Source organism: Salvelinus fontinalis, chromosome 1 (assembly GCF_029448725.1).
Source record: "Salvelinus fontinalis isolate EN_2023a chromosome 1, ASM2944872v1, whole genome shotgun sequence".
Classification (NCBI taxonomy): Eukaryota; Metazoa; Chordata; class Actinopteri; order Salmoniformes; family Salmonidae; genus Salvelinus; species Salvelinus fontinalis.
Genome location: NC_074665.1, coordinates 97,508,315 through 97,535,510, shown reverse-complemented (window position 1 = coordinate 97,535,510; position 27,196 = coordinate 97,508,315). Strand labels below are relative to the sequence as shown.

At 45.4% G+C, this 27,196-nt stretch overlaps 1 protein-coding gene across 7 annotated transcripts in view; it reads left to right on the top strand.

The window, feature by feature from the left end:
- Positions 1 to 27,196, top strand: part of LOC129864879 (UTP--glucose-1-phosphate uridylyltransferase-like) — a 63,200-nt gene that overhangs the window by 670 nt on the left and 35,334 nt on the right. For 6 of the 7 annotated variants that reach the window (XR_008761281.1, XR_008761280.1, XR_008761279.1 and 3 more), the window contains exons 1-3: positions 248 to 1,000; positions 6,481 to 6,608; positions 9,232 to 9,339. Coding sequence is in view for 2 of the 7 variants with exons in the window: in XM_055937180.1 (XP_055793155.1) it covers positions 982 to 1,000; positions 6,481 to 6,608; positions 9,232 to 9,339 (255 nt within the window). In the remaining 5 variants the exon portion in view is untranslated. Of the gene's footprint in view, positions 1 to 247; positions 1,001 to 6,480; positions 6,609 to 9,231; positions 9,340 to 27,196 lie in introns of those variants that run through there. The other variant, XM_055937209.1, reaches the window with a different exon arrangement.

The window sequence follows — 27,196 nt, the reverse complement described above, 5'->3', positions numbered from 1 at the left end:
AGGCTAGGCCTATAGATCGGTTATTCGTGTGGGCCTGGTCTATGCTGGCTTTAATATGTTACTGATTTACTGTATCTATCTGATTGTCTACGCTAGGCTAATTTAATATATATATATATATATAAGATATCATGGGGGCGAGGCTAAAGCTAGAGAGGGAGTATATTAGTAGAAGCAAATGCCGCGTTCAAACCCACTGGGAACTTGGGAAATCTCCGCCTTCAGTGCGTTCAGGAAACTAGCTCCTACTGGGGAAAAAATCGTTTTGACCCGTCATCCAACTTGGAATTCCAAGTCGGAAACTAAGGCATCTTTGTAGAGGTGCGACTTGCCGATTTGAAGATCACTGACGTCATGATTTGGCCTTTTTTTTATTTATTATTTTTTAGTTCCAATTTGTCTTGAAAGCACCAAAAGGTCCAGAGACAGTCCGGGAGGAAATGTGACGTGGTTTATTTGCCTGGGAAAGGGGCAGACCCGAAACCCGTACAAGGCATAGGCTAATTGTATTTGTGAAATATAGCCTACATAAATACCAATAGTTGGGCTACAGTCGGCCAGGGGGGTGCGTTTCATTAGGCTGAAGTCAAGTGAGATAAACGATTGATGGAATAAAGGTCGGGTTGTCACGCTTTGGAAAGTGCGGGCGGTGGAGGAATTGCGAAAAGGATTTCATTTGTGAGAGAGGAGTGCTCTAGCAAGTTATGTCTTCAGCAGTCCATTCTGCACGGGGGTGGCCATATAGATGAATGACTGAATGACCGTTTGGAGGTTTTACAAAAAAAAATAACCGTTTTTTTCCCGGAATATGTCTGAGATTTTATTGGACTATTTGACCCATTTCGTTTCAATATAGTTATAGTTGTATATCCTTGATGACTTGGTAGGCTACCTAGTGGAAATACCGATATTGGATTTGTACAGAACATTTGACCTCCATAGGTGATTTGTGATTATTGAGCCTTTATAACATTTTGTAATATGGCACGTTATTTTGAAGGTAAGTGATTGTGTGGATGCAGCCTACTACAATGATGAAGTATGAATACCACAATGAATGTATCGAAAATAAGTTTAACAGCTTCTACTTGTACGTTGTCTGGAGACGCTGTCTAAAATACCAACTAGTGTTATACATTGAAGTACTCTCCTCTGGGAATACAATGTACACATTGTTGTATATGTTTTTACCCACATGAATTCAATGTAATTCAATAACAATGAATTGGCTTAGGCTACTTGGTTGAATGTTGCTATTACTTGAAAGGTACCTGAGTACCATTGGACCTCAGGCTGTGTCTAACAAATTAGCTCCCACTTCTTACTGTAATGTCCAATTCCAAACTTGCACGGTGACAGGTCAAGAATGGGTACCCCAACTAAATCCTCCATACCAGAGGTAGCTGTTCTTTCTCCTCTGACATAATTAAAGTAATATAACAATAGTAGCCTATGTTATTTGAGAATACAGTAGTTGGGCTACTCATTGTCGTTGTTCAATCAGAGCAGCAGTTTGGTAGCCTCAGCCTCTAGTTGGGCTACTCATTGCCGTTGTTGTCCAATCAGAGCAGCAGTTTGGTAGCCCCAGCCTCTAGTTGGGCTACTCATTGCCGTTGTTCAATCAGAGCAGCAGTTTGGTAGCCTCAGCCTCTAGTTGGGCTACTAATTGCCGTTGTTGTCCAATCAGAGCAGCAGTTTGGTAGCCTCAGCCTCTAGTTGGGCTACTCATTGCCGTTGTTGTCCAATCAGAGCAGCAGTTTGGTAGCCTCAGCCTCTAGTTGGGCTACTCATTGCCGTTGTTCAATCAGAGCAGCAGTTTGGTAGCCCCGGCCTCTAGTTGGGCTACTCATTGCCGTTGTTGTCCAATCAGAGCAGCAGTTTGGTAGCCTCAGCCTCTAGTTGGGCTACTCATTGCCGTTGTTCAATCGCGGCAGCAGTTTGGTAGCCTCAGCCTCTAGTTGGGCTACTCATTGCCGTTGTTGTCCAATCAGAGCAGCAGTTTGGTAGCCTCAGCCTCTAGTTGGGCTACTCATTGCCGTTGTTCAATCGCGGCAGCAGTTTGGTAGCCCCAGCCTGCCATATACTCACTCATTTTGGTTCTTGGTCGTCCGGGTTTGGCCGGTGTAGGCCGTCATTGTAAATAAGAATTTGTTCTTAACTGACTTGCCTAGTTAAATAAAGGTTCAATTTAAAACATTTCCCTGTCAGTCACTCACACCATATAGGAACCACTGCCTCGTGATGGCTTATTAGAAATGACAGTGTCAGATGTCCCAAAACCACAGCTTTGACATGTAGCCTATTCAAAATGGAACTCACCGGTCAAAGTCTATTTCCTGGTAATGGAATAGAGCTGTTGTATGATTGTTGCACTAGACTAGGCTGTTACTAATCTCGTAGATATGTTATAGGGAGATGGGAAGCTACTAGACATGTGTACCAGTGGCTGGAGCCATGTACCAGAAAACACATAGGGAGCTACTTAATATAGAGGTATTAACATGTAGGTTAGGCCTTAATAACTAAGCTTGGATGCCAACTTAAAGTGATTGACTGAAACAAGTGAAAGTGAACAGGAGGCAAAACCACCTTTCTATTGATCTACAACCCCATGTTATAGGGAGACCATCATCACCTACAACCCCATGTTATAGGGAGACCATCAACTACAACCCCATGTTATAGGGAGACCATCATCACATCATCATCACAACCCCATGTTATAGGGAGACCATCAACTACAACCCCATGTTATAGGGAGACCATCATCACATCATCATCACAACCCCATGTTATAGGGAGACCATCAACTACAACCCCATGTTATAGGGAGACCATCATCATCATCATCTACAACCCCATGTTATAGAGAGACCATCATCATCATCATCTACAACCCCATGTTATAGGGAGACCATCATCATCTACAACCCCATGTTATAGGGAGACCATCATCATCTACAACCCCATGTTATAGGGAGACCATCATCATCTACAACCCCATGTTATAGGGAGACCATCATCACCTACAACCCCATGTTATAGGGAGACCATCATCATCTACAACCCCATGTTATAGGGAGACCATCATCACCTACAACCCCATGTTATAGGGAGACCATCATCATCTACAACCCCATGTTATAGAGAGACCATCATCACCTACAACCCCATGTTATAGGGAGACCATCATCACCTACAACCCCATGTTATAGAGAGACCATCATTACCTACAACCCCATGTTATAGGGAGACCATCACCTACAACCCCATGTTATAGGGAGACCATCATCATCACCTACAACCCCATGTTATAGGGAGACCATCATTACCTACAACCCCATGTTATAGAGAGACCATCATCATCTACAACCCCATGTTATAGGGAGACCATCATTACCTACAACCCCATGTTATAGGGAGACCATCATTACCTACAACCCCATGTTATAGGGAGACCATCATCACCTACAACCCCATGTTATAGGGAGACCATCATCATCATCACAACCCCATGCTGTAGCCACAACCCATCAGAATGAATAGAAATTGGTGGGGTAAATTATTTATTCCAAATTCCACTCCAGGGCTAGAGGCACAGCTACAATAGCCTACATAAGGATATCACTAGCCTTGGTCCAAGACGTTTTACAATAGCTAGGATATCACCTACAAGGCTGGAGGACTGGACAGAAGCAACCCAGGATTGTGTCTCTAGTCTCTCTACACCTGTCCCAGGATTGTGTCTCTAGTCTCTCTACACCTCCTGTCCCAGGATTGTGTCTCTAGTCTCTCTACACTTCCTTGCCCAGGATTGTGTCTCTAGTCTCTCTACACTTCCTGTCCCAGGATTGTGTCTCTAGTCTCTCTACACTTCCTGTCCCAGGATTGTGTCTCTAGTCTCTCTACACTTCCTGTCCCAGGATTGTGTCTCTAGTCTCTCTACACTTCCTGTTCCAGGATTGTGTCTCTAGTCTCTCTACACCTCCTGTCCCAGGATTGTGTCTCTAGTCTCTCTACACTTCCTGTCCCAGCCTTTGGGAAACACTCTTAAAGTGAATAAATATAAACACAAGGGTTAATGGGATTTAGTTTGGGAGCAATGGGATTTAGTTTGGGAGCAATGGGATTTAGTTTGGGAGCAATGGGATTTAGTTTGGGAGCAATGGGATTTAGTTTGGGAGCAATGGGATTTAGTTTGGGAGCAATGGGATTTAGTTTGGGAGCAATGGGATTTAGTTTGGGAGCAATGGGATTTAGTTTGGGAGCAATGGGATTTAGCTTGGGAGCAATGGGATTTAGCTTGACAGCAATGGGATTTAGCTTGACAGCAATGGGATTTAGCTTGGAAGCAATGGGATTGAGTTTCTCTTTCATCTATCTCACTGTTGGCCGAGGCACAGCACTCTGTTTGTCCATGGCTTGTGGTTAAATTAGATTTCTCATCCACACACACACACACACACACACACACACACACACACACACACACACACACACACACACACACACACACACACACACACACACACACACACACACACGTGCTGCGGCAGCGGCACACCTTCTATGATTACTTCTCTCTAAGGAAGGCTTCCCACCCTGGAAAATGAGAGGGTTTCATGTGCCAGATTTCTCTGTGCACTCATTTTCTCATTGGACAAGTCCAGGTAGTCCCTCCCTGTTTCACAGCTTTTTTCTCAGTTTGTTGCCAAATGAACACGACCCAGAACTCACAACAGGTACTAGTCCATGCCAGCTGTTCAGTGACATGTATAGCATACATTGTTGGGAATGAAAGTGGATGACAACATGCAGATCAAACATATGGTAGCTTCTTGGAATGCACAACATTCCATAATCTGACAGGAGTCAAATCAAAGCACATTCTAGTAGCAGGCTTGATTAAAGTTGTAGAGTATCCCAGTAGAGCAGGTTCTAAACCACGAGGCCTGCAGGATCCGTCGTAGAGTATCCCAGTAGAGCAGGTTCTAAACCACGAGGCCTGCAGGATCCGTCGTAGAGTATCCCAGTAGAGCAGGTTCTAAACCACGAGGCCTGCAGGATACGTTATAGAGTATCCCAGTAGAGCAGGTTCTAAACCACGAGGCCTGCAGGATCCGTCGTAGAGTATCCCAGTAGAGCAGGTTCTAAACCACGAGGCCTGCAGGATACGTTATAGAGTATCCCAGTAGAGCAGGTTCTAAACCACGAGGCCTGCAGGATACGTTATAGAGTATCCCAGTAGAGCAGGTTCTAAACCACGAGGCCTGCAGGATACGTTGTAGAGTATCCCAGTAGAGCAGGTTCTAAACCACGAGGCCTGCAGGATACGTTGTAGAGTATCCCAGTAGAACAGGTTCTAAACCACGAGGCCTGCAGGATACGTTGTAGAGTATCCCAGTAGAGCAGGTTCTAAACCACGAGGCCTGCAGGATACGTTATAGAGTATCCCAGTAGAGCAGGTTCTAAACCACGAGGCCTGCAGGATACGTTATAGAGTATCCCAGTAGAACAGGTTCTAAACCACGAGGCCTGCAGGATACGTTATAGAGTATCCCAGTAGAGCAGGTTCTAAACCACGAGGCCTGCAGGATACGTTATAGAGTATCCCAGTAGAGCAGGTTCTAAACCACGAGGCCTGCAGGATACGTCGTAGAGTATCCCAGTAGAACAGGTTCTAAACCACGAGGCCTGCAGGATACGTCGTAGAGTATCCCAGTAGAGCAGGTTCTAAACCACGAGGCCTGCAGGATACGTTATAGAGTATCCCAGTAGAGCAGGTTCTAAACCACGAGGCCTGCAGGATACGTTATAGAGTATCCCAGTAGAGCAGGTTCTAAACCACGAGGCCTGCAGGATACGTTATAGAGTATCCCAGTAGAGCAGGTTCTAAACCACGAGGCCTGCAGGATACGTTATAGAGTATCCCAGTAGAGCAGGTTCTAAACCACGAGGCCTGCAGGATACGTTATAGAGTATCCCAGTAGAGCAGGTTCTAAACCACGAGGCCTGCAGGATACGTTATAGAGTATCCCAGTAGAACAGGTTCTAAACCACGAGGCCTGCAGGATACGTTATAGAGTATCCCAGTAGAGCAGGTTCTAAACCACGAGGCCTGCAGGATCCGCACCCTTTGCCTCGGAACCCACATTTAACCAGATTGTAATTATGTTTTACATGTATTTTTTTGTTGTTGCAATTATATGACAAGGGAACAAAATGGCCACCTCTTTCATTGTAAATAACTCCATATAGCTCATATTCTTGATGACGAATGGTGGCAAGCTCACTGGTTTGAGACCACCAAATCAACCAAATCTGCTTACTGGTGCTGCTAATAACACTTTATTTAAAATATGGCATGTGATTTTAGAGAGTAGAAGGTGTTGACCTGTGGTGTTCTGGTCCAGGTCTGAGTGTCTAAGGTGTCTCCCTGTATTTCCTGGTGTATCTAACGATGTTGACGTTGTGTTTCAGGTCTCAGTAAGGGTGTGCCTAACGGAGGGATGGCCCAGTTTCAGGAGGTGATGAGGCAGCAGCTGGAGACCTCTATGCACGCCGAGCTGGAGAAACTACTGGACACTGCCGCGGGGGTCGACAAGGAGGTACACACACACACACACACACACACACACACACACACACACACACACACACACACACACACACACACACACACACACACACACACACACACACACACACACACCAAACACTACAGTGACAGTTATTTAATACACACACAGGGCTTTTACAACTATTTCGTTTATTTCACAGACAGACACGCAGTTATAACACACACACACACACACACACACACACACACACACACACACACACACACACACACACACACACACACACACACACACACACATAAGCATTTCACATCAATGAGGTGTTAAAACACATGAAAACCATGTTGATATTGGTTGGCTTTGAACAGAAATGCAGTTTGACGATGTGTTTATAAATCTACTCATCAATAAATCAACCATATTCCATGAACTATGAAAACATTCAGCCTGCGCCTCTGAGATGATATTTGCATGCTTTTTCATCCATACTATGCAGAACTCGGTTTAAATCTTTCAAACATCTTGAGTGTTTGCTTTAGTCTGCCTGGAGTGACAGGTGGGCAGAGTTTTGTTTTTTGAGACTTTTTTGATTGGTTCCATTGCAACAGGCAAGCTCAATCAAACACAGATACAGTGTTGAAAATGATTTATCATTTTAATTGCACCCAGGTCTGATGCTGTGGTATCAAGATGTTCAGACGGAATGTGTTTATTTTATAGTCCAGTTTAATTAGACATTAATGTACCTAGTATTTACCAAGGAGTTATCTGGCAGCATTCATTATTCAAGGCTATTGGTAACTGGTGCCCAGTGATGCTTAATGGTTTCACTGAACTCTAAAGACACAAAACAGAAGTTACTGGGTAAATACCACCATTTTACATTCAATCTCTTGAGTAAATACCAGGTTAATAGAGGACTGTAAAATATATGAGATGTTGTAGAACACTGTATGGTACAACCAGTAACCCAGCCTCTCTCTGTCTATATGTATGGTACAACCAGTAACCCAGCCTCTCTCTGTATACAGTATGTATGGTACAACCAGTAACCCAGCCTCTCTCTGTATACAGTATGTATGGTACAACCAGTAACCCAGCCTCTCTCTGTCTATATGTATGGTACAACCAGTAACCCAGCCTCTCTCTGTCTACAGTATGTATGGTACAACCAGTAACCCAGCCTCTCTCTGTCTACAGTATGTATGGTACAACCAGTAACCCAGCCTCTCTCTGTCTATATGTATGGTACAACCAGTAACCCAGCCTCTCTCTGTCTACAGTATGTATGGTACAACCAGTAACCCAGCCTCTCTCTGTCTACAGTATGTATGGTACAACCAGTAACCCAGCCTCTCTCTGTCTATATGTATGGTACAACCAGTAACCCAGCCTCTCTCTGTATACAGTATGTATGGTACAACCAGTAACCCAGCCTCTCTCTGTCTATATGTATGTATGGTACAACCAGTAACCCAGCCTCTCTCTGTATACAGTATGTATGGTACAACCAGTAACCCAGCCTCTCTCTGTATACAGTATGTATGGTACAACCAGTAACCCAGCCTCTCTCTGTATACAGTATGTATGGTACAACCAGTAACCCAGCCTCTCTCTGTCTATATGTATGGTACAACCAGTAACCCAGCCTCTCTCTGTCTACAGTATGTATGGTACAACCAGTAACCCAGCCTCTCTCTGTCTACAGTATGTATGGTACAACCAGTAACCCAGCCTCTCTCTGTATACAGTATGTATGGTACAACCAGTAACCCAGCCTCTCTCTGTCTATATGTATGTATGGTACAACCAGTAACCCAGCCTCTCTGTCTACAGTATGTATGGTACAACCAGTAACCCAGCCTCTCTGTCTATATGTATGTATGGTACAACCAGTAACCCAGCCTCTCTCTGTCTACAGTATGTATGGTACAACCAGTAACCCAGCCTCTCTCTGTCTATATGTATGGTACAACCAGTAACCCAGCCTCTCTCTGTATACAGTATGTATGGTACAACCAGTAACCAGCCTCTCTCTGTCTATATGTATGGTACAACCAGTAACCCAGCCTCTCTCTGTCTATATGTATGGTACAACCAGTAACCCAGCCTCTCTCTGTATACAGTATGTATGGTACAACCAGTAACCAGCCTCTCTCTGTATACAGTATGTATGGTACAACCAGTAACCCAGCCTCTCTCTGTCTATATGTATGTATGGTACAACCAGTAACCCAGCCTCTCTCTGTCTATATGTATGGTACAACCAGTAACCCAGCCTCTCTGTCTACAGTATGTATGGTACAACCAGTAACCCAGCCTCTCTCTGTATACAGTATGTATGGTACAACCAGTAACCCAGCCTCTCTCTGTATACAGTATGTATGGTACAACCAGTAACCAGCCTCTCTCTGTATACAGTATGTATGGTACAACCAGTAACCCAGCCTCTCTCTGTCTATATGTATGGTACAACCAGTAACCCAGCCTCTCTCCGTCTGTATGTATGGTACAACCAGTAACCCAGCCTCTCTCTGTCTGTTTGTATGCCTACTGGGGAAAATGGGATATGCTGAAGACACATTTCAGGGGCTCATGTAGTAAATCAAGTCATGTTGTTGTTGTAACGTATACTCCTTGTGTATTCCAGGTCTCCATGAAGGACTTTGATGGATTCAAGAAGCTGTTCCACAGGTTTCTGCAGGTGAAGGGGCCATCGGTGGACTGGCCCAAGATACACAGACCTCCAGAAGACTCCGTAAGGCTCAAATAAAAACCCTGTGTGTGTGTGTGTGTGTGTGTGTGTGTGTGTGTGTACTGTACATTGTGTGTGTACTGTACATTGTGTGTGTGTACTGTACATTGTGTGTGTGTGTACTGTACATTGTGTGTGTGTGTACTGTACATTGTGTGTGTGTGTACTGTACATTGTGTGTGTGTGTACTGTACATTGTGTGTGTGTGTACTGTACATTGTGTGTGTGTGTACTGTACATTGTGTGTGTGTACTGTACATTGTGTGTGTGTGTGTGTGTATACTTGCATATACTGTACATTGTGTGTATCTGTTAGCTCATCAGTCAGTGATCCAGTAATACGGTGTGATGAAGTGGGCTCTCTCAGGCAGATGGGAACAGTGGAGGCCAGGGGGAGAGCTCACACAGAGAGGCCAGCTTTGGGGTCTCTTCCTCTGGGCATGCAGCCAGCTGGCTCCCCCTGTCTCTGCTAGAGCTCAGGGCTCCCTCCACAACCCCCCATTCTTTCTCTCACAGCTGACTGGGCCCAGAAACAGAGACCTGGGGAAGAAAGCGAGAGAGAGAGAGAGAGAGAGATACCTGGGGAAGAAAAAGAGAGAGAGACCTGGGGAAGAAAGAGAGAGAGAGAGAGAGAGACCTGGGGAAGAGAGAGAGAGAGAGAGACCTGGGGAAGAAAGAGAGAGGGAGAGAGACCTGGGGAAGAAAAAGAAAGAGAGAGAGAGACCTGGGGAAGAGAGAGAGAGAGACCTGGGGAAGAGAGAGAGAGAGACCTGGGGAAGAGAGAGAGAGAGAGAGAGAGAGAGAGAGAGAGAGAGAGAGAGAGAGACATGAGGAAGAAAGAGAGAGAGAGAGAGAGAGAGAGACCTGGGGAAGAAAGAGAAAGAGAAACATGGGGAAGAGAGAGAGAGAAAGAGAGACCTGGGGAAGAGAGAGAGAGAGACCTGGGGAAGAGAGACAGAGAGACCTGGGGAAGAGAGACAGAGAGAGACCTGGGGAAGAAATAGAGAGAGAGACCTGGGGAAGAAAGAGAGAGAGAGAGAGAGAGACCTGGGGAAGAAAGAGAGAGAGACCTGGGGAAGAAAGAGAGAGAGAGAGACCTGGGGAAGAAAGAGAGAGAGACCTGGGGAAGAAAGAGAGAGAGAGAGAGAGACCTGGGGAAGAAAGAGAGAGAGAGAGAGACCTGGGGAAGAAAGAGAGAGAGAGAGACCTGGGGAAGAAAGAGAGAGAGAGAGAGAGACCTGGGGAAGAGAGAGAGAGAGACCTGGGGAAGAGAGAGAGAGAGACCTGGGGAAGAGAGAGAGAGAGACCTGGGGAAGAAAGAGAAAGAGAGAGACCTGGGGAAGAAAGAGAAAGAGACCTGGGGAAGAAAGAGAGAGAGGGGGACCTGGGGGGGAGAGAGACCTGGGGAAGAGAGAGAGAGAGAGAGAGAGAGAAAGAGAGAGAGACAGAGACAGAAGGAGAGAGAGAGAGACAGAAGGAGAGAGAGACAGAAGGAGAGAGAGACAGGAGAGCAAGAGAGACAGGAGAGCGAGAGAGACAGAGAGAGAGAGACAGAGAGAGAGAGAGACACAGGATAGAGAGAAACAGAGACCAGGGGAAGAAATAGAGGCAGAATAGAGAGAGAGAGATGTCTCATTTTGTTTTGTGGAGAGGGAAAGAAAGTGACAGAGCACCTTAAGAGAGATTTTCCGTTCAGTTTTGACGGCACAGTTTTGTTTACGTGTAGGACTGCACATATACATTTGTGTGTGTGTGTGTGAGAGAGAGAGAGGTGGGGCTGGGTGGAGGTGTGTGTGATTTATGTCTTGAAGGTGTGTGTGTGTGTGAGAGAGAGAGAGGTGGGGCTGGGTGGAGGTGTGTGTGATTTATGTCTTGAAGGTGTGTGTGTGTGTGTGAGAGAGAGAGAGGTGGGGCTGGGTGGAGGTGTGTGTGATTTATGTCTTGAAGGTGTGTGTGTGTGTGAGAGAGAGAGAGGTGGGGCTGGGTGGAGGTGTGTGTGATTTATGTCTTGAAGGTGTGTGTGTGTGTGAGAGAGAGAGAGGTGGGGCTGGGTGGAGGTGTGTGTGATTTATGTCTTGAAGGTGTGTGTGTGTGTGAGAGAGAGAGAGGTGGGGCTGGGTGGAGGTGTGTGTGATTTATGTCTTGAAGGTGTGTGTGTGTGTGAGAGAGAGAGAGGTGGGGCTGGGTGGAGGTGTGTGTGATTTATGTCTTGAAGGTGTGTGTGTGTGTGAGAGAGAGAGAGGTGGGGCTGGGTGGAGGTGTGTGTGATTTATGTCTTGAAGGTGTGTGTGTGTGTGAGAGAGAGAGAGGTGGGGCTGGGTGGAGGTGTGTGTGATTTATGTCTTGAAGGTGTGTGTTCTGCATACATGAGGAGAGCAGAACCTTACTCCTTTAATTCACATAATATCACATTGGTTCATTCATTTGGGGCTAATTCACCAGCTGAGGAAGTGGTTAGCTAAGTGTCGCCTATTGGTGCTGGTTAGCCGTGTTATTGGTATGTAACACTACATGTGATGTATAGGCCCACCTTGAATGGCAGATGGGAGTGCCCTTTGTTCAATAGTCAATACGATTCAGAGCAGAAAGCTGGGACCCCCCCACAGTAAGAACAGGGGTTGCTTTCATTACAGGGTTTTCCCCTGGTGTGTTCGGCCTACGTTTTGAAACATTGCAATCCGAAAGCATTTCACAAAAGAAAGAGCGAGTGAAACTGCACTGCTTCAGCAAGCAGGAACTCTGTGGTCCAGATGACTGACCAGTGGGAACTCTGTGGTCCAGATGACTGACCAGCGGGCCCTCTGTGGTCCAGATGACTGACCAGTGGGCCCTCTGGGGTCCAGATGACTGACCAGTGGGCCCTCTGTGGTCCAGATGACTGACCAGTGGACCCTCTGTGGTCCAGATGACTGACCAGTGGGCCCTCTGTGGTCCAGATGACTGACCAGTGGACCCTCTGTGGTCCAGATGACTGACCAGTGGGCCCTCTGTGGTCCAGATGACTGACCAGTGGGCCCTCTGGGGTCCAGATGACTGACCAGTGGGCCCTCTGTGGTCCAGATGACTGACCAGTGGACCCTCTGTGGTCCAGATGACTGACCAGTGGGCCCTCTGTGGTCCAGATGACTGACCAGTGGGCCCTCTGTGGTCCAGATGACTGACCAGTGGGCCCTCTGTGGTCCAGATGACTGACCAGTGGGCCCTCTGTGGTCCAGATGACTGACCAGTGGACCCTCTGTGGTCCAGATGACTGACCAGTGGGCCCTCTGTGGTCCAGATGACTGACCAGTGGACCCTCTGTGGTCCAGATGACTGACCAGTGGGCCCTCTGTGGTCCAGATGACTGACCAGTGGACCCTCTGTGGTCCAGATGACTGACCAGTGGGCCCTCTGTGGTCCAGATGACTGACCAGTGGGCCCTCTGTGGTCCAGATGACTGACCAGTGGGCCCTCTGTGGTCCAGATGACTGACCAGTGGGCCCTCTGTGGTCCAGATGACTGACCAGTGGGAACTCTGTGGTCCAGATGACTGACCAGTGGGCCCTCTGTGGTCCAGATGACTGACCAGTGGGCCCTCTGTGGTCCAGATGACTGACCAGTGGACCCTCTGGGGTCCAGATGACTGACCAGTGGGCCCTCTGGGGTCCAGATGACTGACCAGTGGGCCCTCTGGGGTCCAGATGACTGACCAGTGGGAACTCTGTGGTCCAGATGACTGACCAGTGGACCCTCTGTGGTCCAGATGACTGACCAGTGGGCCCTCTGGGGTCCAGATGACTGACCAGTGGGCCCTCTGGGGTCCAGATGACTGACCAGTGGGCCCTCTGGGGTCCAGATGACTGACCAGTGGGCCAGGTGTAAATGTTTTGCAAACCTTACTTATTCATTCAACTAGTTTGAATACAAAACAATCCATCCACCCTTGATGGGCGATATGAGTGATGCATTAAAGTAACCAAACCTGATAACCTGGCGTTGGCCTGTGGATTCGGCCTGTGGATTGGGACTGGCCTGGCTTATTTCCTGCTTGGCCTCAGTTGCATAATAATGATTGTTTGCACTGTGTTCCAAGCTGAAGCTAGGGAGGGGCAGAGTGAAGGACAGCGGGATGACAGTCTGGCTGGGAAACAGGATTCAGGGATTGGATGACAGGCTGGCTGGGAAACAGGATCCAGGGGATTGGATGACAGTCTGGCTCACTCAGGAAGAAAGAAAGTTAAAAAAAAAGAAAGTCAGGAAGAGCTCACTATTCTTTGGAGCTTTCCACTATTGTTTGGAGGGTTCCACTATTCTTTGGAGTGTTCCACTATTGTTTGGAGCTTTCCACTATTCTTTGGAGGCTTCCACTATTCTTTGGAGCGTTCCACTATTCTTTGGAGGGTTCCACTATTCTTTGGATCGTTCCACTATTCTTTGGAGGGTTCCACTATTCTTTGGAGGGTTCCACTATTCTTTGGAGCGTTCCACTATTCTTTGGAGCGTTCCACTATTCTTTGGAGCGTTCCACTATTCTTTGGAGCGTTCCACTATTCTTTGGAGGGTTCCACTTTTCTTTGGAGCGTTCCACTATTCTTTGGAGGGTTCCACTATTCTTTGGAGGGTTCCACTATTCTTTGGAGGGTTCCACTATTCTTTGGAGGGTTCCACTATTCTTTGGAGCGTTCCACTATTCTTTGGAGGGTTCCACTTTTCTTTGGAGCGTTCCACTATTCTTTGGAGCGTTCCACTATTCTTTGGAGGGTTCCACTATTCTTTGGAGGGTTCCACTATTCTTTGGAGGGTTCTTCTTGCTCTCGCTGCTGTTCCTCTATTTATTTATTTTTATAAAAAGAGAATTGACCAATCGCCTTTTGATCTTCTTTCAGATGTTTTCACTTCCTGATAAGACAGTGGGAAGTTCCAGAGAGATAAGGGCTTGACAGAAAGACTGAGATGGGCTCTGGAGTAGGCAGCGCTTCCATTAGAACAGACTCCAGGACAACCTCCCTATTCTTCAGTGTTCTTTTAGCTGTCATTGCTATTCATCTTAACCCAAGCCTTACACCTGGGCTAGGTAGGTTCTCTGTTACAAGACCTTGGATTGTTGAAGACCTTTTTCTATTGTTCAGGGTCGTCTTCTGCTTTTAAGGCAAATGTAGAGCTCACTGGTATAGGGAGAGGAGGGGAGGGGAGGGGAGGGGAGGGGAGATGAGATGAGGGGAGAGGAGAGGAAGGGAGAGGAGCGGAGCGGAGAGGAGAGGAGAGGAGAGAGGTTCCTTTCTTGTGAAATATTTTTTATAATTATCCACATTATCATAGTAAATTATATCTGGTAACCTGTATATCCTGTTTCTGACACATCAGCTTCACTGTGAGATTATTAAAAGGTCAGTACAAATGTTAAAGCACCAATCAGCAGTAGAAACAATAACAAAGTGACCTCCCCGCCCCTGTTTTGGTAAAAAGCTGAGGGACGGGGCTGGAGAAATGTAACCACTCTCAAATTCATAGACGGAGAATCCATGATATCAAAATTATAGTTTTAACCATGTTTTGAGGCAATATAGTGCTTGTTTACTTTGATTACAAAAATTGGAGTAAAACTAGTTTATATTTTGGGTTCTGATCGGGTACGACAGTTGAACTAAGCTCATGAGGCATTTATAAGTTATTTTCTTCAATAATCATTGGGTACATATAATACATTTATAAATCCAAAATGAATGTAACAACTGCTGATTGCCCCTTTTTAAGGAGCATTACGTCATGTAGTAGTGATGACAGGTCAGAGGGAGGGAGGCAGGGAGGGAGGGCCTCTTCAGCTCACATCCTCATCTCTCATCTTGACACCATTCAGAACCAGGTTTCTAATATCCTCATCTTGACACCATTCAGAACCAGGTTTCTCATATCCTCATCTTGACACCTTTCAGGACCAGGTTTCTCATATCCTCATCTTGACACCATTCAGAACCAGGTTTCTCATATCCTCATCTTGACACCTTTCAGGACCAGGTTTCTCTGACCTGGCAAGTCTTCTCTACTTTCATCCAGTATGGCCTTTCAGACGAGTGTTTCTTAATCATTAGCAGTTGTTGCATTACATTTACATTTTAGTCATTTAGCAGACGCTCTTATCCAGCGCGACTTACAGTAGAGTGCATACATTTTACATACTGAGACAAGGATATCCCTACCGGCCAAACCCTCCCTAACCTGGACGACGCTATGCCAATTCTGCGTCGCCCCACGGACCTCCCAGTTGCGGCCGGCTGCGACAGAGCCTGGGCGCGAACCCAGCCCAGCCTGGGCGCGAACCCAGAGACTCCTAGACCACTGCGCCACCCGGGAGGCTGAGCACTACCCACATGATTCAAATCAGCAAAGCGTGTTGATGACTTTATCATTTGAATCAGCTGTCTGCACCCTTTTGGGTCTCCAGGACCAGGATGAAGAAACCCTGTTTCAGATCACAATGAATAAGATGACATGGACAGAGAGGATCTGATCCTAGATCAGGCCTGCTGCTCTGAGACAATGAATACGATGACATGGACAGAGAGGATCTGATCCTAGATCAGGCCTGCTGCTTTGAGACACTACTGCTACTCTTCATCCAGTTGAGCTGATTGCCGTGCGGTAACTGAGAGAACAGTCTATGACTGGGGTGGCTGGAGTCTTTGACAATTTCTAGGGCCTTCCTCTGACACTGCCTGGTATAGGGGTCCTGGATGGCAGGAAGGTTGGCCCCAGTGATGTACTTGGCCGTTCACACTACCCTCTGTAGTGCCTTGAGGGGCACCCCTGAGGGGCTCCTGTGTTGAGGATCAGCAAGGCGGATGTGTTGTTACCTACCCTTACCACCTCAGGGCAGCCTGTCAGGAAGTCCAGGATCCAGTTGCAGAGGGAGGTGTTTAGTCCCAGAGTCCTTAGCTTATTGATGAGCTTTGAGGGTACTATGGTGTTGAACGCTGAGCTGTAGTCAATGAATGGCATTCTCACATAGGTGTTACTTTTGTTCAGGTGGGAAAGGGCAGTGTGGAGTGCAATGTAGATTGCATCATCTGTGGATCTGTTGGAGTGGGTCCAGGTTTTCTGGGATGATGGTGTTGATGTGAGCCATGACCAGCCTTTCAAGGCACTTCATGGCTACAGACGTGAGAGCTACGGGTTGGTAGTCGTTTAGGCAGGTTACCTTAGTGTTCTTGGGCACAGGGACTATGGTGGTCTGCTTAAAACATGTTGGTGTTACAGACTTGCACAGGGAGAGGTTGAAGTTGTCAGTGAAGACACTTGCCAGTTGGTCAGCGCATGCTCAGAGTACACGTCCTGGTAATCCGTCTGGCCATGCGGCCTTGTGAATGTTGACCTGTTTGAAGGTCTTACTCACATCGGCTGCGGAGAGCGTGATCACACAGTCTTGCGGAACAACTGGTGCTCTCATGCATATTTCTGTGTTATTTGCCTCGAAGCGAGCATAGAAGTAGTTTAGCTCGTCTGGTAGGCTCGTGTCACTGGGCAACTCTCGGTTGTGCTTCCCTTTGTAGTCTGTAATGGTTTGCAAGCCCTGCCACATCCGACGAGCGTCAGAGCCGGTGTAGTACGATTCAGTCTTAGTCCTGTATTGACTCTTTGCCTGTTTGATGGTTCGTCGGAGGGCATAGCGGGATTTTTTATACGCTTCTGGGTTAGAGTCCCGCTCCTTGAAGCGGCAGCTCTAGCCTTTCGCTCAGTGCCAATGTTGCCTGTAATCCATGGCTTCTGGTTGAGGTATGTACATACCGTCACTGTGGGGACGACATCGTCGATGCACATATTGATGAAGCCAATGACTGATGTGGTGTACTCCTCAATGCCATTGGAGGAATCCCGGAACACATTCCAGTCTGTGATAGCAAAGCAGTCCTGTAGTTTAGCATCTGCTTCATCTGACCACTTTTTTATTGAATCTTGTCACTGGTGCTTCCTGCTTTTATTTTTGCTTGTAAGCAGGAATCAGGAGGATAGAATTATGGTCAGATTTGCCAAATGCAGGGCGAGGGAGAGCTTTGTACGCGTCTCTGTGTGTGGAGTAAAGGTGGTCCAGAGTTATTTTTCCTCTGGTTGCACATTTAACATACTGATAGAAATTTGGTAAAAGGGATTTAAGTTTCCCTGCATTAACGTCCCCGGCTACTAGGAGCACCCCATCTGGGTGATAGTTCTTTGTTTGCTTATGGCGGAATACAGCTCATTCAATGCTCTCTTAGTGCCAGCCTCTGACTGTGGTGGTATGTAAACAGCTACAAAGAATACAGATGAAAACTCTCTCGGCGAGCAATAGCTCGAGACTTCCTTAGATATCGTGCACCAGCTGTTGTTTACAAAATACATCGACCGCCGCCTTTTGTCTTAATCAAATCAAATGTATTTATATAGCCCTTCTTACATCAGCTGATATCTCAAAGTGCTGTACAGAAACCCAGCCTAAAACCCCAAACAGCAAGCAATGCAGGTGTAGAAGCACGGTGGCTAGGAAAAACTCCCTAGAAAGGCCAAAACCTAGGAAGAAACCTAGAGAGGAACCAGGCTATGAGGGGTGGCCAGTCCTCTTCTGGCTGTGCCGGGTGGAGATTATAACAGAACATGGCCAAGATGTTCAAATGTTCATAAATGACCAGCATGGTCAAATAATAATAATCACAGTAGTTGTCGAGGGTGCAGCAAGTCAGCACCTCAGGAGTAAATGTCAGTTGGCTTTTCATAGCCGATCATTAAGAGTATCTCTACCGCTCCTGCGGTCTCTAGAGAGTTGAAAACAGCAGGTCTGGGACAGGTAGCACGTCCGGTGAACAGGTCAGGGTTCCATAGCCGCAGGCAGAACAGTTGAAACTGGAGCAGCAGCACGGCCAGGTGGACTGGGGACAGCAAGGGGTCATCATGCCAGGTAGTCCTGAGGCATGGTCCTAGGGCTCAGGTCCTCCGAGAAAGAGAGAATTAGAGAGAGCATACTTAAATTAACACAGGACACCGGATAAGACAGTAGAAGTACTCCAGATATAACAAACTGACCCTAGCCCCCCGACACATAAACTACTGCAGCATAAATACTGAAGGCTGAGACAGGAGGGGTCAGGAGACACTGTGGCCCCATCCAATGATACCCCCGGACAGGGCCAAACAGGAAGGATATAACCCCACCCACTTTGCCAAAGCACAGCCCCCGCACCAATAGAGGGATATCTTCAACCACCAACTTATCATCCTGAGACAAGGCCGAGTATAGCCCACAAAGATCTCCGCCACGGCACAACCCAAGGGGGGGTGCCAACCCGTCTTACCAGACGCCGCTGTTCTATCCTGCCGGTTCATCATATAACCAGCCAGCTGTATGTTGATAGTGTCGTCGTTCAGCCACGACTCCGTGAAGCATAAGATGTTACAGTTTTTAATGTCCCGTTGGTAGTTTAATCTTTCTCGTAACTCGTCGATTTTATTGTCCAAAGATTGCACGTTTGCTACCAGAATGAAGGGAAGTGGGGGTTTATTCGATCGCCTGCGAATTCTCAGCGGGAAGCCCGAACTTCGGCCCCTCTTTCTCCGCCTCCTCTTCACGCAGATCACGGGGATCGGGGCCTGTTCCCGAGGAAGCAGTGTATCCTTTGCGTCGGGCTCGTCAGAGTCGTGAAAGGAAAAAGAGGATTCTGCTAGTCCGTGGTGAGTAATCGCAGTCCTGATGTCTAGAAGTTATTTTCGGTCATAAGAGACAGTAGAGGCAACATAATGTACAAAACAGGTTTAAAAAAAGTTACAACGCAAATAAACGAACAACAAAACACAATCGGCTGGGGGCATGTAAAACATCTGCCCTCTTACTCAATGAAGGTCTCAAACATCCAACTTGTTCAGGTGTCATGTTTATTTAACCAGACAAGTCAAGTTAAGAACCAATTCTTATTTAGACACACAGACAACATTTCGATCCCACTGAGATTTCTGTCAGGTCTGATGTTGAGTTGAGGACAGACATTTTTATTTTAACTAGGCAAGTCAGTTAAGAAACAAATTCTTATTTTCAATGATGGCCTAGGAACAGTGGGTTAACTGCCTTGTTCAGGGACAGAACAACAGATGTTTTATCTTGTCAGCTCGGGGATTCGATCTTGCAACCTTTCGGTTACTAGTCCAACGCTCTAACCACTAGGCTACCTGCCGACATACAGCTCCTTAGGATCAGGGTTTTAAACCACAAGGGTTTCTATAGTTTTCTCTCAGTATAAAATTACAGTATTGCCATATTCTCCCTCAGTTTAAAACCACAGGGTTGCCATATTCTCCCTCAGTTTAAAACCACAGGGTTGCCATATTCTCCCTCAGTTTAAAACCACAGGGTTGCCATATTCTCCCTCAGTTTAAAACCACAGGGTTGCCATATTCTCCCTCAGTTTAAAACCACAGTATTGCCATATTCTCCCTCAGTTTAAAACCACAGGGTTGCCAAATATTCTCCCTCAGTTTAAAACCACAGTATTGCCATATTCTCCCTCAGTTTAAAACCACAGGGTTGCCATATTCTCCCTCAGTTTAAAACCACAGGGTTGCCATATTCTCCCTCAGTTTAAAACCACAGTATTGCCATATTCTCCCTCAGTTTAAAACCACAGGGTTGCCAAATATTCTCCCTCAGTTTAAAACCACAGTATTGCCATATTCTCCCTCAGTTTAAAACCACAGGGTTGCCATATTCTCCCTCAGTTTAAAACCACAGGGTTGCCATATTCTCCCTCAGTTTAAAATTACAGGGTTGCCATATTCTCCCTCAGTTTAAAACCACAGTGTTGCCATATTCTCCCTCAGTTTAAAACCACAGTGTTGCCATATTCTCCCTCAGTTTAAAACCACAGTGTTGCCATATTCTCCCTCAGTTTAAAACCACAGGGTTGCCATATTCTCCCTCAGTTTAAAACCACAGTGTTGCCATATTCTCCCTCAGTTTAAAACCACAGTGTTGCCATATTCTCCCTCAGTTTAAAACCACAGGGTTGCCATATTCTCCCTCAGTTTAAAACCACAGGGTTGCCATATTCTCCCTCAGTTTAAAACCACAGGGTTGCCATATTCTCCCTCAGTGTAGAATTACAGTATTACTAAAGTTCTCTCTGTTTTAAACCACAGGGTTGCCATGTCTCTAGGGATGCTCTTTGAAGTCCATTCTCTCAGCTGTGTGCGCCAGTCGTACTATTGAGTATTCTGATCCAGCACCAACACACAGGCTGCATCCCAAAGGGAACCCTATTCCCTATATTTAGTGGACTCTGGTCAAAAGCAGTGCACTATATAGGGAATAGGGTGCCATTTTGGAATGCACACACAGCCTTTGTGCTGATTACGTCCAGAAACAGTTCCATTTCTCTTTGGTCTCTGAGCGGGGGGGGGGGCTGTGTTCCAAACGGACGTCCCAAATGGCACCCTATTCCCTTTATTGCGCACTTTCCTTGAGACTTTACCTTGAACTCAGTCACAGTTGGGAAGGGATGGAGAATGAAGGAAAGGAAAGTGAAGGAATCCAAGATGTGTGTGTGTGTGTGTGTGTGTGTGTGTGTGTGTGTGTGTGTGTGTGTGTGTGTGTGTGTGTGTGTGTGTGTGTGTGTGTGTGTGTGTGTGTGTGGAGAAGTTCTGAAAAGATACTCTGTAGTTTGGTTTCAGTGTGTTCTCTCTGTCTGGATGCCTCTGTATCCTCTCTGATGTCTTGTTGCTGTTCTGATAGAACCCAGGCTGTTGTGAAAAACACTGAGTCACTATCTGGAAGCAGAGTTTACATTGGGTAGAGAGGGAGAGGAGGCTAAGTGCTATGGACGACCTGGTGCTAAATTGGGCCTAGCTAGCACACACACACATACACACACACACACACACAACACAAATCCCGGGTTGTTTCCCCCTCGGTAGCAGACCCTCACTGCTGGGCCTTCTCATTTATTAGAGAGAGAGAATCACACTCACTCCTCTCAAACAGAGTCCATCTAATGGGAGGGGGGAGGGAGGAGGGGGGAAGGAGAGACAGAGGCGGGAGGGGAATGATAGTTAGAGGGGGGAGGGGAAGGAGAGGTAGGGGGGGTAGTTAGAGGGGGGAGGGGAAGGAGAGGTAGAGGGGGAGGGGGGAAGGGAAGGATAGTTAGAGGGGGGAGGGGAAGGAGAGGTAGGGGGGGTAGTTAGAGGGGGGAGGGGAAGGAGAGGTAGAGGGGGAGGGGGGAAGGGAAGGATAGTTAGAGGGGAAGGATAGTTAGAGGGGGGAGGGGAAGGAGAGGTAGAGGTGGGATAATTAATTTTAATATTTTGTCACATCGGATAGGTGCAGTGAAATGTGTTGTTTTACATGGTCAACCATAGTAGTATGGCTCCCCTGGAGCAATTTAGGGTTAATGCCTTGCGCAAAGGCACATTGACAGATTATGTTTCACCTTGTCGGCTTGGGTATTCAAACCAGCGACCTTTTGGTTACCGGCCCAACGATAGAGAAGCGGAAGGGGGAGGTTGGCAAGAAGAAAGGGAACGAGGTAAGAGAGATGGAGAGAGCATACTAAAAGTACACCAAGTACACCTGACTTAGATCATCACAGTGATAACTAAACCCTGACTTAGATCATCACAGGGATAACTAAACCCTGACTTAGATCATCACAGGGATAACTAAACCCTGACTTAGATCATCACAGGGATAACTAAACCCTGACTTAGATCATCACAGGGATAACTAAACCCTGACTTAGATCATCACAATGATAACTAAACCCTGACTTAGATCATGACAGGGATAACTAAACCCTGACTTAGATCATCACAGTGATAACTAAACCCTGACTTAGATCATCAGTGATAACTAAACCCTGACTTAGATCATCACAGTGATAACTAAACCCCGACTTAGATCATCACAGTGATAACTAAACCCTGACTTAGATCATCACAGTGATAACTAAACCCTGACTTAGATCATCACAGTGATAACTAAACCCTGACTTAGATCATCACAGTGATAACTACTACAAACAGACTTTATTGAAGTGGAAGTATTCAAGGAGTTTATTTTCAAAGACAGAAAGCTTAACTTGAGATTATAGCTGGCTAGAGATATGACAAACTGTCCTGCTGTAACTGCAGCACCACACACACACACACACACACACACACACACACACACACACACACACACACACACACACACACACACACACACACACACACACACAGTGTATAACACATTAAGGACACCTGCCCTTTCCATGACAGACTGACCAGATGAATCCAGGTGAAAGCTATGATCCCTTATTGATGTCACTTGTTAAACCCACTTCAATCAGTGCAGATGAAGGGGAGGAGACGGGTTAAAGAAGGATTTTTAAGCTTTGAGACAATTGAGAGAAGAATTGTGTATGTGTGCCATTTGGGGGTGAATGGGCAAGACAACAAATGTAAGTGCCTTTGAACGGTGTGTGGTAGTAGATGCCAGGCACAACGGTTTGTGTCAAGAACTGCAACGCTGCTGGAGTTTCATACTCAACAGTTTCCCGTGTGTATTAAGAATGGTCCTCCACCCAAAGGACATCCAGCCAACTTGACACAACTGTGGGAAGCATTGGCGTCAACATGGTCCAGCATCCCTGTGGAACACTTTCGACACCTTGTAGAGTCCATGACCTGACGAATTGAGGCTGTTTCTAATGTTTGGTGTACTCGGTGTATATATCTCTATATCTCTATCTCTATATATCTATCTCTCTATCTCTATCTCTATAGCTCTATCTCTATATATCTATCTTTCTATCTCTATAGCTCTATCTCTATATCTCTATCTCTATATCTCTCTTATGTATATATCTCTATCTGTCTCTCTCTCTATCTATATCTCTATATCTCTCTTATGTATATATCTATATCCATCTCTCTCTCTCTCTCTTATGTATATATCTCTATCTCTCTCTCTATCTCTCTCTCTTATGTCGCCCTCTCTCTATGTGTAATTGTCTGGTCACCATATGTCTGTGTGTGTTGTCATTGGGTCACATGGTTTAATTTAACTAACTCAGATGGGACAGTTTTTGTTTTGGGGAGAGGAAGGGGAGAGAGGGGTCAGGGCTGGACAGTTGGCACACCCTGTAGAATGTCATAGTGTGACTCGTTTGTGATGACACACACACACTAGTCTTCAGTCCACATTTATGGAGAACCATCTAGAGGTAGTAATGCGTCCTCCTGTAACAGATTATGGGTAGATCCTTAGGGGTAGATTCTTAGGGGTAGTCTCCAGCACACACACATATGGGTCACATTTTCAGCTTTTTAGTTTTTGAACCGCCATGGCAAAGACCCCACTACCACAAGCAACAGAAGGATCTGAAGTCACTGGTTGAGAAATACACATCTCAATGTCCCAGATTCACAAAACCATCTGGGCCCAGAACACCAAGCACATTCTAATTCCCTAAGAGACCAGGTCCCAGATTCACAAAACCATCTGGGCCCAGAACACCAAGCACATTCTAATTCCCTAAGAGACCAGGTCCCAGATTCACAAAACCATCTGGGCCCAGAACACTAAGCATATTCTAATTCCCTAAGAGACCAGGTCCCAGATTCACAAAACCATCTGGGCCCAGAACACTAAGCACATTCTAATTCCCTAAGAGACCAGGTCCCAGATTCACAAAACCATCTGGGCCCAGAACACTAAGCATATTCTAATTCCCTAAGAGACCAGGTCCCAGATTCACAAAACCATCTTAAAAATCAATGTCTTCTTAACTGCCATTTTTTTCCTTAAATATAGACTTAAGCAAATTTGCTATTCCTCAAAAAGGTTATTGGAAATGTTATTGCGATATTTCTTATGCATCTCCTTAAGCAAAAAGTTAGGAAGAAATTAGATTCTTGAAAATAAAATTATTGGAAATGTTCGTTAATTCCAAGATGGCTAAACCCTTGTCTTAAACTCAGGGCAGTGAAAGAAAAAGCTCATGAAAGCAATGGAACATGTTTAATTCACACAAACTTCACCTGAAAGTTTCAATATTGATTATTTTAAGGCCAAGAACATATTTTAGAACAGTAATCTTAGTAAGAAATATTCTAACATGATTGCCATTGCTAGCTGGATAGCTAGTTAAAATGATTGCCTAGCAACAGACATCATAAGTAGATTTGTAAGAAGATATTTGAGAAGTTTGTAAGAAAATCATTAAATCTTAAGATATTGTATTGCACTTATGAACTATGTTATGAACTTCTTATTTTTAATATTAAGAAGCTTCTTTTGTTTTTGTGTAAGAAGTGTTTTGTAAATCTGGGCCCAGAACACTAAGAACATTCTTTGAGGATTTATTTGTGGCTTGTTTTTTTGTTATTGTTGTTTTAAATAAATGTTTTAGGCCTACTTATTTTTGGCCCATAAATGTTTGTATTTTGCAAACCTTTTTTGTTGATAAATAATTGTTTTATATCGAATGTTTGGTGTTAATGAATGGTGTAAAAACTAGATCAAACAAAAATACATTCTTTAAAACGAAAATACATTGTAGAAACTACAAAGACACCAGCCTAGGTATAGTATAGGCTTTATTTAGCCTTTATATACAATATTCGGCCCATATGAACACATTTATATATGTAACAGTTTAACTTTACGTCTGTCCCCTCGCCCCGGGCGCGAACCAGAGACCCTCTGCACACATCAACAACAGTCACCCACGAAGCATCGTTACCCATCGCTCCACAAAGTCCGCGGCCCTTGCAGAGCAAGGGGAAACACTACTTCAAGGTCTCAGAGCACGTGACGTCACCGATTGAAAGGCTATTAGCGCGCACCACCGCTAACTAGCTAGTCATTTCACATCTGTTACATATACAGTGCTGTGAAAAAGTATTTGCCCCCTTTCGGATTTTCTTAATTTTTGCATATTTTTAATAATGAATGTTATCAGCACTTCAACCAAAACCTAATATTATACAAAGGGAACCTGCTCCCTTCCACTCAATAAGTGGTTGTGCCACCATTCGCTGCGATGACTGCAACCAAATGCTTCCTGTAGTTGTTGATCAGTCTTTCACATCGCTGTGGAGGAATGTTGGCCCACTCTTGCATGCAGAACTGGTTTAACTCAGTGACACAGTTATACTTTTGACTCATCTTACCATAGAACATTCTTCCAAGAGTCTTGATGATCATCCAGGTGCTTCCTGGCAAACTTGAGTCAACTTTCTGGACGAGATGGGTCCCATTATGTCTGGCGAAAACCAAACACTGCATTCCACAGTAAGAACCTCATGCCAACGGTCAGGCATTGTGGTGGTAGTGTGATGGTTTGGGGAAACTTTGCTGCCTCAGGACCTGGATTACATGCCTTAGCTTCTCTGGGATATGTGGGACGCTAACGTCCCACTTGGCCAAAAGCCAGTAAAAATGCAGAGCGCCAAATTCAAATAAATTGCTATAAAAATCAAACTTTCATGAAATCACACATGAAAGATACCAAATTAAAGCTACACCTGTTGTGAATCCAGCCAACATGGCAGAATTCAAATAGGCTTTACGACGAAAGCACACCAAACGATTATGTTAGGTCAGAGCCAAGTCACAGAGAAACACAGCCATTTTTCCAGCCAAAGAGAGGAGTAACAAAAAGCAGAAATAGAGATAAAATTAATCACTAACCTTTGATGATCTTCATCACATGACACTCATAGGACTTCGTGTTACACAATACATGTATGTTTTGTTCGGTAAAGTTCATATTTATATCCACAAATCTGAGTCTAAGTGGGATGCTACTGTCTTACTTGGCCAAAAGCCAGAGAAAATGCAGAGCTCCAAATTCAAATAAATAACTATAAAAATCTAACTTTCATTAAATCACACATGAAAGATACCAAATTAAAGCTACACTTGTTGTGAATCCAGCCAACATGTCAGAATTCAAATAGGCTTTTCGGCGAAAGCAAACGATGCTATTATCTGAGGACAGCACCATAGTAAACAAAGAGAAGCATATTTCAACCCTGCATGCGCGACACAAAACGCGGAAATAAAAATATAATTCAAGCCTTACCTTTGACGAGCTTCTGTTGTTGGCACTCCAATATGTCCCATAAGCATCACAAATGGTCCTTTTGCTCGATTAATTCCGTCGATATATATCCAAAATGTCCATTTATTTGTCGCGTTTGATCCAGAAAAACACCGGTTCCAACTTGTGCAACGTGACTACAAAATATCTCAAAAGTTACCTGTAAACTTTGCCAAAACATTTGAAACTACTTTTGTAATACAACTTTAGGTATTTTTTAATGTAAATAATAGATAAAATTGAAGACGGGATGATCTGTGTTCAATACAGGATTAAAACAAACTGTAGCTAGCTTTCTGGTCACGCGCCTCTAACAGTACACTTCAAGTGACCCTCGTTCAAGATGGCCGTACTTCTTCATTACACAAAGGAAAAACCTCAACCAATTTCTAAAGACTGTTGACATCCAGTGGAAACGGTAGGAACTGCAAGAAGGTCAATTAGAAATCTGGATTCCTAATGAAACCCCATTGAAAAGAGAGTGACGTCAAAAAAATTAAATCTGAATGGTTTGTCCTCGGGGTTTCGCCTGCTAAATAAGTTCTGTTATACTCACAGACATGATTCAAACAGTTTTAGAAACTTCAGAGTGTTTTCCATCCAAATATACTAATAATATGCATATCTTATCTTCTGGGGATGAGTAGCTGGCAGTTGAAGTTGGGTATGCTTTTCATCCAAATGTGAAAATGCCGCCCCCTATCCTAGAGAAGTTAATGAAAGGAACCATGAATTCTGCTCAGTATCAGAGAATTCTACAGGAGAATATCAGGCCATCCGTC